The sequence below is a fragment of the Salmo salar genome, chromosome 01, assembly GCF_965601325.2.
Source record: "Salmo salar chromosome 01, fSalSal1, whole genome shotgun sequence".
In the NCBI taxonomy this organism is placed as follows: Eukaryota; Metazoa; Chordata; class Actinopteri; order Salmoniformes; family Salmonidae; genus Salmo; species Salmo salar.
In genome coordinates, this window is record NC_138291.1 from 9,668,371 (window position 1) to 9,683,445 (window position 15,075).

A 15,075-nucleotide genomic window follows, 5' to 3' on the forward strand; every position below is an offset into this window, starting at 1 on the left:
TCTATTTCCACGGGGGAGCGGACATCGACTCAAGTCTGATTAGCAACACCCACAATAACATAGAACATCTTATGGAATAAAGACGCACACTTTATCCTGACCTATGAAACATCACAATTAAGACCCACACTTCATCCTGTCCTATGAAACATCACAATAAGGACCCACACTTTATCCTGTCCTATGAAACATTACAAAAAAGAAAAGGAATATAACATACACTGTTTACAGGAAACTTACTCTACATCCTTAGATGAAGTTGCGTGGAAAAAGGAATGGGGTGGTGAAATAATTTTCTGTCATGGACAAAGGAACTCAAAGGGTGTGATGATATTCATCAACAAAAATGTTGATCTGAATGTGCAAATAATCAGGAATGACTCACAAGGAAGGTGGATCCTTTTGAATATGAAAGTGGACGAAAAAGAGATTTGGCTCATTAATCTATATGGTCCAAATCAGGATGATCCATACTTCTTCGAAAACATTTATACCAATTTATTGAACTTACAGGCAACAAATGATCTAGTCATTATGGTAGGAGACTATAACACAGTGTTAAGTACCTCAATGGACCGTAAAGGTAATTACTCTACAAACTATCATCACCGTGCCCTTAAGGATATCACAAATATTATGGACACATTAGAAATAGTGGATATTTGGAGACTAAAAAACCTTGACCTAGTGAGATATACATGGAGGAGACTTAATCAAGCTAGTCATCTTGACTAGTTTCTTGTCTCTTTCTCTTTTGCATCAAAGGTTAAAAAAGTTTTAATAGGAAACAGAATGCGATCGGATCATCATCTAATTGGCATTCACATAACTCTTATAGATTTTCCACTTGGACGGGGATATTGGAAATTTAATCAAAGTTTACTGGAGGACAACTTATTTTTAACTAAGTCAAAATAATTTATAACTGAATTTTTCCAATATAATATAGGTTCAGCAAATCCCCTTATTGTTTGCGATACCTTTAAATGTACCTTCAGGGGTCATTCAATTCAATATTCATCAATAATAAAAAAGCAGTTTCTGGCTAAAGAGACAAGACTAACAAGTGAAATCCATGAACTAATACTACAGGTAGATAGCAATAAAAACAATACTACAGAGATACAAAATAATTTAGAAGAAAAACAAAAAGAACTTAAGGAACTTATTCAAGAACAATCTAATGTAATCTATTACAAAAATACAGCAAACTGGATGGAATATGGAGAAAAATGCACAAAATTCTTCCTTAATCTCCAATACAGGAACGCTAACAAAAATTATTTTCAGAAACTCGTTACTGAAGACGGAGTCATCTATGATTCTCTGAATTATATTTTCAAAGAGGAAGCTAATTATTTTAGGCAGATGTTCTCTTTCCATCTCATCCTCTCCCACTGAATGAAGATTATGGTAAGATTATGGAAAAATAACAAATGTACAGAAAGATCAGTGCGAAGTCCAAATTACAGACGAAGAACTTTTTGAGGCTATTAAATCCTTTCAGTCTGGAAAAACCCCAGGGCTTGATGGCATACCAGTAGAGGTATATCAATTATTTTTTTATATACTAAAAGCTTCATTGTTAGATTGTTTTAACTACTCCTATAGAAATGGAAGTCTGTCAGGTACTCAGCAGGAAGGTCTGATTTCTCTATTATTAAAACAAGACCCAGATGGAAAATATAAAGACCCAGTCTATCTAAAAAAAACTGGAGGCCCCTTACACTTCAATGTTGTAACGCAAAAATACTAGCGAAATGCATAACACTCAGAATTAAAAGGGTTTTACCAGGTATTGTTCATCCTGATCAAACAGGTTTGTTACATGGACGATACATTGGACATAATATACGACAACTACTAGAAATAATAGAACATCATGAAACATATAAGAATCCAGGAATGGTATTTATAGGGGATTTTGAAAAGGCATTTGATTTTTTCAATTTCGGTAATTCTCTTATAAAAAGGGCTAAAAATAATGTATAGCAACCCCAGGTGTAAAATAGTAAATAACGGCTAATTCTCAGAGAGTTTTGAATTGTCAAGAGGAGTTAAACAAGGGTGTTCGCTGTCACCATATCTATTCATTATGGCCATCGAAATGCTAGCTATTAAAATCAGATCCAATAACAACATTAGAGGATTAGAAATCCAAGGCTTAAAAACAAATGTCTCCATGTATGCCGATGACTCTAGTTTTATAATAAGTCCGCAAGCTAGATCCCTGCAATGTCTCATTGAAGATCTAGATAACTTTTCTGTACTCTCTGGACTAGAACCTAATTCTGATATGTGTACAATATTACGTATTGCAGCTTTCAAAAATACAACTTTTACATTACCTATAAAATGGGCTGATGGTGAAGTAGACATAGTCGGTATTCATATCACAAAGATATAAATAAGCTCTCCACAATGAATTTCAATAGAAAACTTGTAAAAATAGACAAGATCCTGCAACCATGGAGAGGTAAATACCTGTCTATTTATGGAAAAATTGCCCTGATTAACTCCTCATTCATATCTCAGTTTACTCACTTACTTATGGTGCTGCCTACTCCTGATTATTTGTTTTTCAAATCATATGAGCAAAAAATATTTTGCTTTATCTGTGACGCTAAACCAGTGTGCCTATCTGTATAATGAATATGAATTGGGTGGGTTGAGATTATTAAATATAATCACTAAACCTCACTCTAAAAGCTTCACTCATTCAAAAGTTTTATTTGAACCCTAAATGGCTCTCAAATAGATTACTAAGAAAAGCTCATCCATTGTTTAAAAATTGCCTTTTTACCTTTGTGCAGTTTGCTATGTCTCATTTTCGATTAATTGAAAATTATACTTTTTTCAAATGATCTCTCTTTTTCAAACAAGCATTGCAGAGCTGGCTACAATTTCAATTTCATCCCCCTGAAAAGATAGAACAAATATTACAACAAATATTATGGCTGATCTCAAATGTGCTGGTTGATAAAATACCTGTATTTATGGGAAAGATGTTTGAAAAGGGTATTTTGTTCTTAAATGATATTGTAAATTGGAACGGTAGAGTTATGTCCTTCATGGAGTTTTGTCCTTCATGTATGGGAAGGTCTGCTCAATCCAAGAGTACAACCAATTGATTACAGCTTTACCCCAAAAATGGAGGAGGCAGGTGGCAGCGGGAGGAGGTAGGGGACTGGTCTGTCTGCCCAATATAAAGGATCAAAACTGGCAGAGGAATAAAAATAGCATAAAAAGGAAATTATACCAGTTTCATTTGAGGACCAGGATGTTGACAACTGTGCCATACAGATTGCAAAATAGTTGGGAAGAGATTTTTGATGTACCGATTCCATGGTACAGGGGGTATGAGTTGATATATAAAACAGTGCAAGATTCAGGACTTTGTGCTTTTCAGCTAAAATTATTATATGGAATTCTTACCACCAACAAAATGTTGAATATTTGGGGCATAAAGTCATCGAAGCTCTGCAGATTTTGTTCTGGGGATACAGAATCAATAGACCATTTTATTTTGATATTGCCCTTAGGTAGCCTGTTTCTGGTCTCAGGTTCAGGAATGGCTGAAAATGCATAGCATTGATCTAAAATTGACCCTAGAAATAGTACTCTTAGGAGATCTGGAGAGACCGGGTCAGTCAATTACTAATATACTAATACTCTTAGTAAAAGTATTTATCTTCAACTCGCAATCTGTGGATTCTATTCGATTAGATAGATTGAAATTGTACGTTAAACATCACAGCATAGTTGAAAGATATGTGTTGCGTAGAAACCCGAAGCGGGTGGTCAGCAGAGATAGATGGGATGGGCTGAGGGAAGCTGAGGGTTGGTATGTGGAATTGGAGACAAGTGGGAGTGGAGTTGTTGTGTGGGAGATAGAATGATGGTCAAAGATAAAAGAGGGAAAAAAAGAAAAAAGTCCAAATAAAACATAATAAAAAGTCAGTTTGAATGACACTGAGGGACAGTGTTTTTACACTAATTCACAACTACACGCCGGTTTGCCTTTTTACACTAATTCACAACTACACGCTGGTTTGCCTGAGGCTGATGTCGTGCAGGTGTTTGTACACATGCATATACACACACTCTCATTCAAATAAACACATAAAAGAACACACACATACATGTAATAGGGCCAGAAGTGCACACAAACATATAGAGTTGGCATTGCTGTTATGATTTTAGTTGTCCTTGATGTCCTATTTTGAAAATTACATCGCCGAAGTCGATGATCGGTAGGATAGTCAGTTTTACGAGGGTATGTTTGGCGGCGTGAGGGAAGGAGGCTTTGTTGCGAAATAGGAAGCCGATTTTAGATTAATTTTGGATTGGAGATGTTTAATATGAGACTGGAAGGAGAGTTTACCATCCACATATTCTATGTCAGAACCGTCCAGAGTAGTGATGCTAGTCGTGCGGGCGGGTGCGGGCAGCGAACGGTTGAAAAGCATGCATTTGGTTTTACTAGCGTTTAAGAGCAGTTGGAGGCCACAGAAGGAGTGTTGTATGGCATTGAAGCTCGTTTGGAGGTTAGTTAACACAGTGTCCAAAGAAGGGCTAGAAATATACAGAATGGTGTCGTCTGTGTAGAGGTGGATCAGAGACTCACCAGCAGCAAGAGCGACATCATTGATGTATATAGAGAAAAGAGTCGGCCGAAGAATTGAACCCTGTGGCACCCCCATAGAGACTGCCAGAGGTCCGGACAACAGGCCCTCTGATGTGACACACTGAACTCTATCAGAGAAGTAGTTGGTGAACCAGGCGAGGCAGTCATTTGACAAACCAAGGCTCAAGTGTAGATGAAGGGGAGGAGACAGGTGAAAATAAGGATTTTCAATTGAGACATGGATTGTGTATGCCATTCAGAGGGTGATTGGGCAAGACAAAAGATGTAAGTGCCTTTGAACGGGGTATGGTAGTAGGTGCCAGGCTCAACAGTTTGAGTGTGTCAAGAACTGCAACGCTGCTGAGTATTTCACGCTCAGCTGTTTCCCCGTGTGTATCAAGAATGGTCCACCACCCATCCAGCCAACTTGACACAACTGTGGGAAGCATTGGAGTCAACATGGGTCAACATCCTTATGGAACATTTTCGACACCTTGTAGAGTCTATGCCCGGACGAATTGAGACTGTTCTGAGGGCAAAAGTGGATGCAACTCAATTTCAGGAAGGTTTTTCCTAATGTTCTGTACACTCTGTGTAGTGTATTGCATTGGGACCAAAGGAGTGGGTGGAGTAAAAAGTGTGGATGGGCATATAGAACTCAGTCCCTCATGAAATAACACCATATATATATTCTATAGACCCTACTGAGGATTTTCCAACCCCACATTTACTTTGGCACCTAGAATAGTTTTTGCTCTATAATTTTTTCATTGTAGCTTTATTTTACCAGGTAAGTTGACTGAGAACACATTCTCATTTACAGCAACGACCTCGGGAATAGTTACAGGGGAGAGGAGGGGGATGAATGAGCCAATTGGAAGCTGGGGATGATTAGTAGGTCATGATGGTATTAGAGCCATATTGGGAATTTAGCCAGGACACCGGGTTTAGCACCCCTGCTCTTACAATAACTGCCATGGGATCTTTAGTGACCACAGAGAGTCAGAACACCCGTTTAACGTCCCATCTGAAAGACGGCGCACATCCGAAAGACATAAGCATTCCATATAAAAGGAATCGCATTGTGTCAAATCGAATGGGTGGAGTAAATGATTCACTCCGTATTATTCAGTGCCCCATGAAATGACACTATATATACATTCCACAGACCCTACTGAGTATTCCCTACAATACATTTAATGTGGCACCTAGAATAGTTTTTGCTCTACATGCCAATATATTTTCCATATAGAGTGATTTGCATTGGGGACATTTATTTGACTTTGGAACATTGCAAATGTTACTTAAATATGAACAAATATGAATCATTGTTAAATGTTTAGACAATTATTTTTCATATCCCATGAATAAATACAGGTTATTGACATTTTTAGACTGTTACGTGGGGGGCTTTTATTTTGAACATTTGCGGAATTCCGTGACACGGAAGTACTTTTTTAGTATTGTTGATCAAACGCTGATATGATAATGCATTTTCTTGAAATCTACAAAATGAAGGGAACGCGAAAAATGATTTAACGGCTCGGGTCGACGTGATATTGGAACGAATTAACTCCTACTAGCTTCTTGCCAAGTTAGTAGTGTTAGTTCAGAAAGGAGTGTCCTGACGTTGCTAACGTTAGTTGCTAGATAGGCTACTGTAAAAACAAGCCATCTGGCGACCTGACACTGCTGGATTGGTTACTGTCAGGTGCTTTCACTGTGGTGGTGAGATGCCTATCGAAAGAACTATCTCGGACCTCCGTTCACGGTTGGAGGGTAGGTGTTGTTTGTCTATCATATACTGAGCTGATGTCCTACTACTCCTAGGTACTGGCTAGCTAGTTTTAGGATATGTTCTAAAAAGATCTTAATTATTAACAGAATGTTCACTGACTAGCTAACGTTAGTTACCGTTAGCTAGCTTAGATATAATTGTGAATTAGCTAGCTAGGTTTATAGAAAATAGCATTTCATATCACATCATTGACAGTGAAAAGTAGTATGCATGGTGTTTGCTAGAGAATTGAACAATATACGACATTTCAACTCACTTGCACTACACTTTCTATCTCGTGTCTAATGTCTAGCCTATTTCTATCCTGCTTTTCCAACCCACACATTTAGGGTCGAAGGGCAAAGGCTCCTCCACTACTGATTACACATTAATCTGGAGGATCATGCCCCTAAACCCTGCTGTTCTTCCCTGTGTTTGTCAGAGACGTAGCTAGTAACTGAACCAGTCTGATGAGGAAATGCAGTTCTGACCGTCATCAGTGCATGTGTCTATACTGACTCTCTCAAGATATTATACCCTGTTAATGATCGTTCACTCTGTTGTCTCCAAATCATGCATTCACCAAGAAAACAAGGGCTGTACCAGCTAATGACAGAGCCCCTTGATTTCTCCCCCAATTTCCTCTTGAAGACGGTGCAGTGACAGAGTTATGCATGAGTAACAGTGGAATCAATTGTCTTTGTCTTGGTTATACTGTACTGTATGAGGATGCTGTGTGGGCAAAATCGCTGTTAGTGTGCCATGAGATCACACCATGTTTATGTGGGCATAACCACTGAATTAAGCTCTTTGTTGTGTCTGTTGACTGTTTATTTGATTTATTTCACCTTAATTTAACCAGGTAGGCTAGTTGAGAACAAGTTCTCATTTACAACTGCGACCTGGCCAAGATAAAGCACAGCAATTCGACACCTACAACAACACAGAGTTACACATGGAATAAACAAAACATACAGTCAATAATACAGTAGAACATAAGAAAACAAAAAGTCTATATACAGTGAGTGCAAATGAGGTAAGTTAAGGCAATAAATAGGCCATGATGGCTAAGTAATTACAATATAGCAATTAAACACTGGAATGGTAGATGTGCAGAAGATGAATGTGCAAGTAGAGATACTGGGGTGCAAAGGAGCAAGATAAATAAATAAATACAATATGGGGATGAGGTAGTTAGATAGATGGGCTATGTGCAGTGATCTGTGAGCTGCTCTGACAGCTGGTGCTTAAAGCTAGTGAGGGAGATTTGAGTCTCCAGCTTCAGAGATTTTTGCAGTTTGTTCCAGTCACTGGCAGCAGAGAACTGGAAGGAAAGACGACCAAAGGAGGAATTGGCTTTGGGGGTGACCAGTGAGATATACCTGCTGGAGCGTGTGCTACGAGTGGGTGCTGCTATGGTGACCAGCGAGCTGAGATAAGGCGGGGCTTTACCTAGCAGAGACTTGTAGATAACCTGTAGCCAGTGGGTTTGGCGACGAGTATGAAGCGAGGGCCAGCCAACGAGAGCGTACAGGTTGCAATGGTGGGTAGTGTATGGGGCTTTGGTGACAAAACGGATGGCACTGTGATAGACTGCATCCAGTTTGTTGAGTAGAGTGTTGGAGGCTATTTTATAGATGACATCACCGAAGTCGAGGATCGGTAGGATGGTCAGTTTTACGAGGGTATGTTTGGCAGCATGAGTGAAGGATGCTTTGTTGCGATATATGAAGCCAATTCTAGATTTAATTTTGGATTGGAGATGCTTAATGTGAGTCTGGAAGGAGAGTTTACAGTCTAACCAGACACCCAGGTATTTGTAGTTGTCCACATATTCAAAGTCAGAGCTGTCCAGAGTAGTGATGCTGGATGGGCGAGCAGGTGCGGGCAGTGATCGATTGAATAGCATGCATTTAGTTTTACTTGTGTTAAATAGGCCTAGCTAGTACGGGGGGAAAAGATGTATGAAATGAATTGAAATGTATGCATTCACTACTGTAAGTCGCTCTGGATAAGAGCGTCTGCTAAATAACAAAAATGTAAAATGTTTTGAAGGTTCCACAGCCTAAGTAGTGAAAGTGTTGTTGGTCTAAAGATTTAAATTTAAAATGATTATGATTCAGGTTTGCATTGATGTCAATGGAAGATTTGTGTGTAGTGTAAGCTTCTGTTGCTCGTACAGATATAGTCAGGATTAGGCCCAATGATTTATATATATACACTAGATGACTGATTGGGGGTGCTGTTTTGATGCCACTGTGCCTCCATCTTGGCACTCCCCAAAAATGCATTCATTAATGTCTACATTTGTTTTTGTCACATTTATTCTATTACAAACACCTTAATGCATACTCTCAAATTATATTATACAAGCTAAACATAAAACAAATGAAAAAGCATTTTCCTTAATGTATATTTTTCTGAGATTACTAATGTTACTGTCCCCACTACAACAACAAAAATACTTAAATACTGTACATGTGATTTTTGTCCTTGAGAAGATTAATTGAAATACGGTATAATTCCATTTATTCCTATGGAGGACTGCTCCTACTAGGGAGGGCCAATATGGCCGACCGGTGCGTCCAAAGCCTCTCAATGACCAATACATAGCAAAAAGCAGTCTAGGGCTTATATACATCATTGATTGGGTCTAAATGAGTTTACACTGTAGGAGTGAGAGAAGATGCATTGTTTTTCTTAGACACTGTAATCCATTTAGCCTATAGGCCAGTGCCACACAGGGCGGCGATGGACCTTCACCATGGTTGAATGTGCAGGAGATGGTAATTACACACAGAAAGCTGGTATGTTAAAAGCCTATCCGTTGTTATAAAGCCTGATGGGGAAAGATGTCTTTTTTTTACCGTTATCCCATAGGATATGAGAAGATTGGGGAAGCTACATCGAGGACCTCTATAGCTGACCTTGAGGATGCCAGACAGATATTCATCAATCAGCCTCAACTCACTAAGTTCTGCACCAATCATGTCAGGTAACCTGAGTGTTTACGTTTGTAAATAAACTCATTCGTAGGCCTATGTTATTAGTTTGTAATGACCATTTTACCAAGTCAGTTCTTAGTAAACACCTGATAATTTCTGTAGCGTGCTGCTGAATATTGTTGCGGGTTTCTCTCTTGCCTTTTCCAGCACAGCCAAATACAATGTGCTTACCTTCCTGCCTCGATTCCTATACGCTCAGTTCAGGAGGGCTGCTAACTCATTCTTCCTGTTCATTGCACTATTGCAGGTGGGGCTAAATAATTATACAGTATGTTTTGAACATTTCAGCACTGTTTAGCAGACAGAAATTCTCACCTATCAGACACACAAATCGTGGTTGTTAAATGGATAGTTCACTTTTTTTTAGGTGTTTACCTTATTAATCGACTTAATTGAAAATCGGTTTTGTAAAAAAGGGTTAACTGTCTGACTAACTATGTCTACATTCTCCCTTCTCCTGGTAGCAAATTCCGGATGTTTCTCCCACAGGACGGTGGACTACCCTGGTTCCTTTGATCCTCATCCTGTTGGTGGCAGCCCTGAAGGAGATCGTTGAGGATCTGGTGAGGACCATAGAACTAGAATGACATTTTATATATATATATATATATATATATATATATATATATATATATATATATATATATATATATATATATATATGACATCTGTTATGTGTTCTCTGAAAACGTGCCCAAGTGCCAGGCATGTCTGAAAGTCGTTCTTGTACTCGCTGACCGTGTGGTTTTTGATTTTCTTGAAACTGATTCCATAAAAAGGTCTTTTGGATGGATGCTTGACATATAATAAAACATTGGACAGAGATAATTTCACATTTGAATGTTCTTCCCAACAGAAACGTCACAAAGCAGATAGGGTGGTCAACAGGAAGGAGGCCCAAAGTAAGAAACTGTTGAAATGATTTATCTATTTCTGCTTTTCAAACAGGTGTAGGTTATTGGACAGATTTTAGTATCAGGATTTGCTAACATAGTTTTCTCTCTGTGTCCCCCTCTTCCTGTTTCCCTATTTCTGCCTTCATCTCTCTTTGTCAGTTCTGAGAAATGGAGCATGGGAGGTTGTTCACTGGGAGAAGGTAGGTCACTCAATCTCAGGCCAGAGTCAAGTATTTTCTGCTTGCTTTCTCTGCCTTCAGATGGGCTAAATCCTAATTGTTGTTTGATGTCTAGTGATTCAATGGTTAAGTTGAGCCACAGTCTGTCACTGAATAGGGTGTACATTTAAGTTGTCATATTTTACATTGCCTAGTAGTTTATTCTTCATTAGGGGGAGAGACTTAGGATTCAGACCTAGCTACTGATTTAAACACATGTAAACTCAGCAAAAAAAGAAACGTTCTCTCACTGTCAACTGCGTTTATTTTCAGCAAACTTAACATGTGTGAATATTTGTGTGAACATAACAAGATTTAAGAATTGAGACATAAACTGAACAAGTTCCACAGACATGTGTCTAACAGAAATGGAATAATGTGTCCCTGAACAAAGGGGGGGTCAAAATCAAAAGTAACAGTCAGTATCTGGTGTGGCCACCAGCTGCATTAAGTACTGCAGTGCATCTCCTCCTCATGGACTGCACCAGATTTACCAGTTTTTGCTGTGAGATGTTACCCCACTCTTCCACCAAGGCACCTGCAAGTTCCCGGACATTTCTGGGGGGAATGGGCCTAGCCCTCACCCTCCGATCCAACAGGTCCCAGACGTGCTCAATGGGATTGAGATCCGGGCTCTTCGCTGGCCATGGCAGAACACTGACATTCCTGTCTTGCAGGAAATCACACACATAACGAGCAGTATGGCTGTTGGCATTGTCATGCTGGAGGGTCATGTCAGGATGAGCCTGCAGGAAGGGTACCACATGAGGGAGGAGGATGTCTTCCCTGTAACGCACAGAGTTGAGATTGCCTGCAATGACAACAAGCTCAGTCCGATGATGCTGTGACACACCGCCCCAGACCATGACGGACCCTCCGCCTCCAAATCGATCCCGCTCCAGAGTACAGGCCTCGGTGTAACACTCATTCCTTCGACGATAAATGAGAGTCCGACCATCACCCCTGGTGAGACAAAACCGCGACTCGTCAGTGAAGAGCACTTTTTGCCAGTCCTGTCTGGTCCAGCGACGGTGGGTTTGTGCCCATACGCGACATTGTTGCCGGTGATGTCTGGTGAGGATCTGCCTTACAGCAGGCCTATAAGCCCTCAGTCCAGCCTCTCTCAGCCTATTGCGGACAGTCTGAGCACTGATGGTGGGATTGTGCATTGCTGGTGTAACTCGTGCAGATGTTGTTGCCATCCTGTACCTGTCCCGCAGGTGTGATGTTCGGATGTACGGATCCTGAGCAGGTGTTGTTACATGTATTCTGCCACTGCGAGGACGATCAGCTGTTCGTCCTGTCTCCCTGTAGCGCTGTCTCAGGCATCTCACAGTACAGGCATTGCAATTTATTTTCCTGGCCACATCTGCAGTCCTCATGCCTCCTTGCAGCATGCCTAAGGCACGTTCATGCAGATGAGCAGGGACCCTGGGCATCTTTCTTTTGGTGTTTTTCAGTCAGTAGAAAGGCCTCTTTAGTGTCCTAAGTTTTCATAACTGTGACCTTAATTGCCTACCGTGTGTAAGCTGTTAGTGTCTTAGCGACCGTTCCACAGGTGCATGTTCATTAATTGTTTATGGTTCATCGAACAAGCATGGGAAACAGTGTTTAAACCCTTTACAATGAAGATCTGTGAAGTTATTTGGATTTTTACTAATTATCTTTGAAAGACAGGGTCCCGAAAAAGGGATGTTTCTTTTTTTTGCTGAGTTTGTGTTTATCTACATAATGTCTAGTAACTACTGTAGTGTTCTTTGCAGGTAGAGGTGGGAGATGGAGTCACATTAAATGGGAGAGAATACATCCCTGCAGACTCGATCGTGCTGTCCTCCAGGCAGTGCTAGAAACACAGACCGTAGATTGGTAGTTTGTTGTGGTTATGCTTCTCTGCTTTAGGCTTCAGTAACCTCTGTTCCCTTCTAGCTTCAGTAGGTCACGCTATCTGTGTTAGTTATCCTGTTGTCTTGTTTTGAAGTGGTCTCACTCTTTCTTTTCCTTCCTCTCCCCTTCCTGACGTTCCCTGTGTTCTGTCTGTCAATGTGTCTCTGTGTGCCCATGTTTCTGTCCCCACCCCCCACCCCAACTGTTGTCTGTCTGTCTGTCTGTCTGTCTGTCTGTCTGTCTGTCTGTCTGTCTGTCTGTCTGTCTGTCTGTCTGTCTGTCTGTCTGTCTGTCTGTCTGTCTGTCTGTCTGTCTGTCTGTCTGTCTGTCTGTCTGTCTGTCTGTCTGTCTGTGTGCCCATGTTTCTGTCCCCACCCCGACTGTTCCCTGTGTCTGTCTGTCAATGTGTCTGTCTGTCTGCCCGCCCATGGTTCTGTCCCCACCCCCCACCCCGACTGTTCCCTGTGTCTGTCTGTCAATGTGTCTGTCTGTGTGCACATGTTTCTGTCCCCACCCCGACTGTTCCCTGTGTCTGTCTGTCAATGTGTCTGTCTGTCTGCCCATGTTTCTGTCCCCACCCCGACTGTTCCCTGTGTCTGTCTGTCAATGTGTCTGTCTGTCTGCCCATGTTTCTGTCCCCACCCCGACTGTTCCCTGTGTCTGTCTGTGTGCCCATGTTTCTGTCCCCACCCCGACTGTTCCCTGTGTCTGTCTGTCAATGTGTCTGTCTGTGTGCCCATGTTTCTGTCCCCACCCCGACTGTTCCCTGTGTCTGTCTGTCAATGTGTCTGTCTGTGTGCCCATGTTTCTGTCCCCACCCCGACTGTTCCCTGTGTCTGTCTGTCAATGTGTCTGTCTGTGTGCCCATGTTTCTGTCCCCACCCCGACTGTTCCCTGTGTCTGTCTGTCAATGTGTCTGTCTGTGTGCCCATGTTTCTGTCCCCACCCCGACTGTTCCCTGTGTCTGTCTGTCAATGTGTCTGTCTGTCTGCCCATGTTTCTGTCCCCACCCCGACTGTTCCCTGTGTCTGTCTGTCAATGTGTCTGTCTGTGTGCCATGTTTCTGTCCCCACCCCCCACCCCGACTGTTCCCTGTGTCTGTCTGTCTGTCTGTCTGTGTGCCCATGTTTCTGTCCCCACCCCTTACCGTTCCCTGGTCGCTCCTGGTATGTTCTTTTGCTGGTAACTTAGGTGACGGTCGGGGACGTAGTCAGAGCCAGTGACGGGGACCACCTTCCGGCGGACCTCGTTCTGCTGGCGTCCAGGTCGGGGTCTAGTAGTCTACTGGCTATGGGGCTGAAATCAAACTCTTTGTACAGTGTTGCACCTATCACCTTTTTTTACTAGTCCACGTGGTTGTAAAGGACACAAGGGGACAAAGAAAGGATCCTACTTAATTATTTGAACATGCTAAATGCCCCGTGTCATACTTGAATCCTGGTTAGCGGGACTGCTCCCCTTGTTGGCACGATCTCTGTTTGTACCAGGCAATAATCTCTTCCTCTTTACATTACTGTCTAAAATCAAAGGACTAGCTAGGTTATTGTACTGATAACAAACCTAGATATTAGACCACAGAGCACTCATCTTGGAGTTTAGTGCTTTACTGTCTCCCTGTTGCTATGGTTACTGTAGCATTGCTGTTCTCTCCCTGGATCTCTTTTCTTACCCATCTCTTTCCCTATTGTTAGGTAACTTCTGTGAGCACTATTATAGATACATTCTACATTGTTTTGACGGTCACTTTCTTTTCACCAGCGAGCCACATGCTATGTGCTACATCGAGACTTCGAATTTAGACGGGGAGACCAACCTAAAGATACGACAGGTGAAGGTTCTTAATTCATCTACACACACACACACACACACACACACACACACACACACACACACACACACACACACACACAAACAAACATACCACTTATTAAGTTACATTGTGGCCCAGATAGGAGGAGTCAGCTCATCAACTCACCTCTGCACCTCTTCCTTCCCCAACCAGGGTCTTCAGGTCACAGCGGATGTCAAGTATGCTGATAGTCTGTCGCGGCTGAGCGGGTGCATGGAGTGCGAAAGCCCCAATCGCCACCTCTACGACTTTGTAGGCCTCATCCGATTAGAGGGTCATAGGTGAGAGAGATCTACCTGTCTATCTATCAATTATCTATCAATTATCTATCTATCTATCTATCTATCTATCTATCTATCTATCTATCTATCTGTCTGTCTGTCTGTCTGTCTGTCTGTCTGTCTGTCTGTCTGTCTGTCTGTCTGTCTGTCTGTCTGTCTGTCTGTCTGTCTGTCTGTCTGTCTGTCTGTCTGTCTGTCTGTCTGTCTGTCTGTCTGTCTGTCTGTCTGTCTGTCTGTCTGTCTGTCTGTCTGTCTGTCTGTCTGTCTGTCTGTCTGTCTGTCTGTCTGTCTGTCTGTCTGTCTGTCTGTCTGTCTGTCTGTCTGTCTGTCTGTCTGTCTGTCTGTCTGTCTGTCTGTCTGTCTGTCTGTCTGTCTGTCTGTCTGTCTGTCTGTCTGTCTGTCTGTCTGTCTGTCTGTCTGTCTGTCTGTCTGTCTGTCTGTCTGTCTGTCTGTCTGTCTGTCTGTCTGTCTGTCTGTCTGTCTGTCTGTCTGTCTGTCTGTCTGTCTGTCTGTCTGTCTGTCTGTCTGTCTGTCTGTC

The 15,075-nt window shown here is 41.7% G+C and overlaps 1 protein-coding gene across 3 annotated transcripts in view; it reads left to right on the forward strand.

Moving 5' to 3' along the window:
* Nucleotides 1-6,077: 6,077 nt before the first annotated feature.
* LOC106608070 (putative phospholipid-transporting ATPase IA) overlaps nt 6,078-15,075 on the forward strand; it is a 47,587-nt gene continuing 38,589 nt past the window's right edge. The window contains exons 1-9 of one of the 3 annotated variants that reach the window (XM_014205869.2): nt 6,078-6,406; nt 9,285-9,399; nt 9,557-9,656; nt 9,874-9,972; nt 10,266-10,311; nt 10,465-10,505; nt 12,287-12,360; nt 14,166-14,235; nt 14,410-14,537. In XM_014205869.2, the coding sequence (XP_014061344.2) occupies nt 6,361-6,406; nt 9,285-9,399; nt 9,557-9,656; nt 9,874-9,972; nt 10,266-10,311; nt 10,465-10,505; nt 12,287-12,360; nt 14,166-14,235; nt 14,410-14,537 (719 nt within the window). In that variant the 5' untranslated portion in view covers nt 6,078-6,360. Of the gene's footprint in view, nt 6,407-9,284; nt 9,400-9,556; nt 9,657-9,873; nt 9,973-10,265; nt 10,312-10,464; nt 10,506-12,286; nt 12,361-13,598; nt 13,673-14,165; nt 14,236-14,409; nt 14,538-15,075 lie in introns of all 3 variants that reach the window. The other 2 variants (XM_014205790.2, XM_045713077.2) reach the window with 2 other exon arrangements.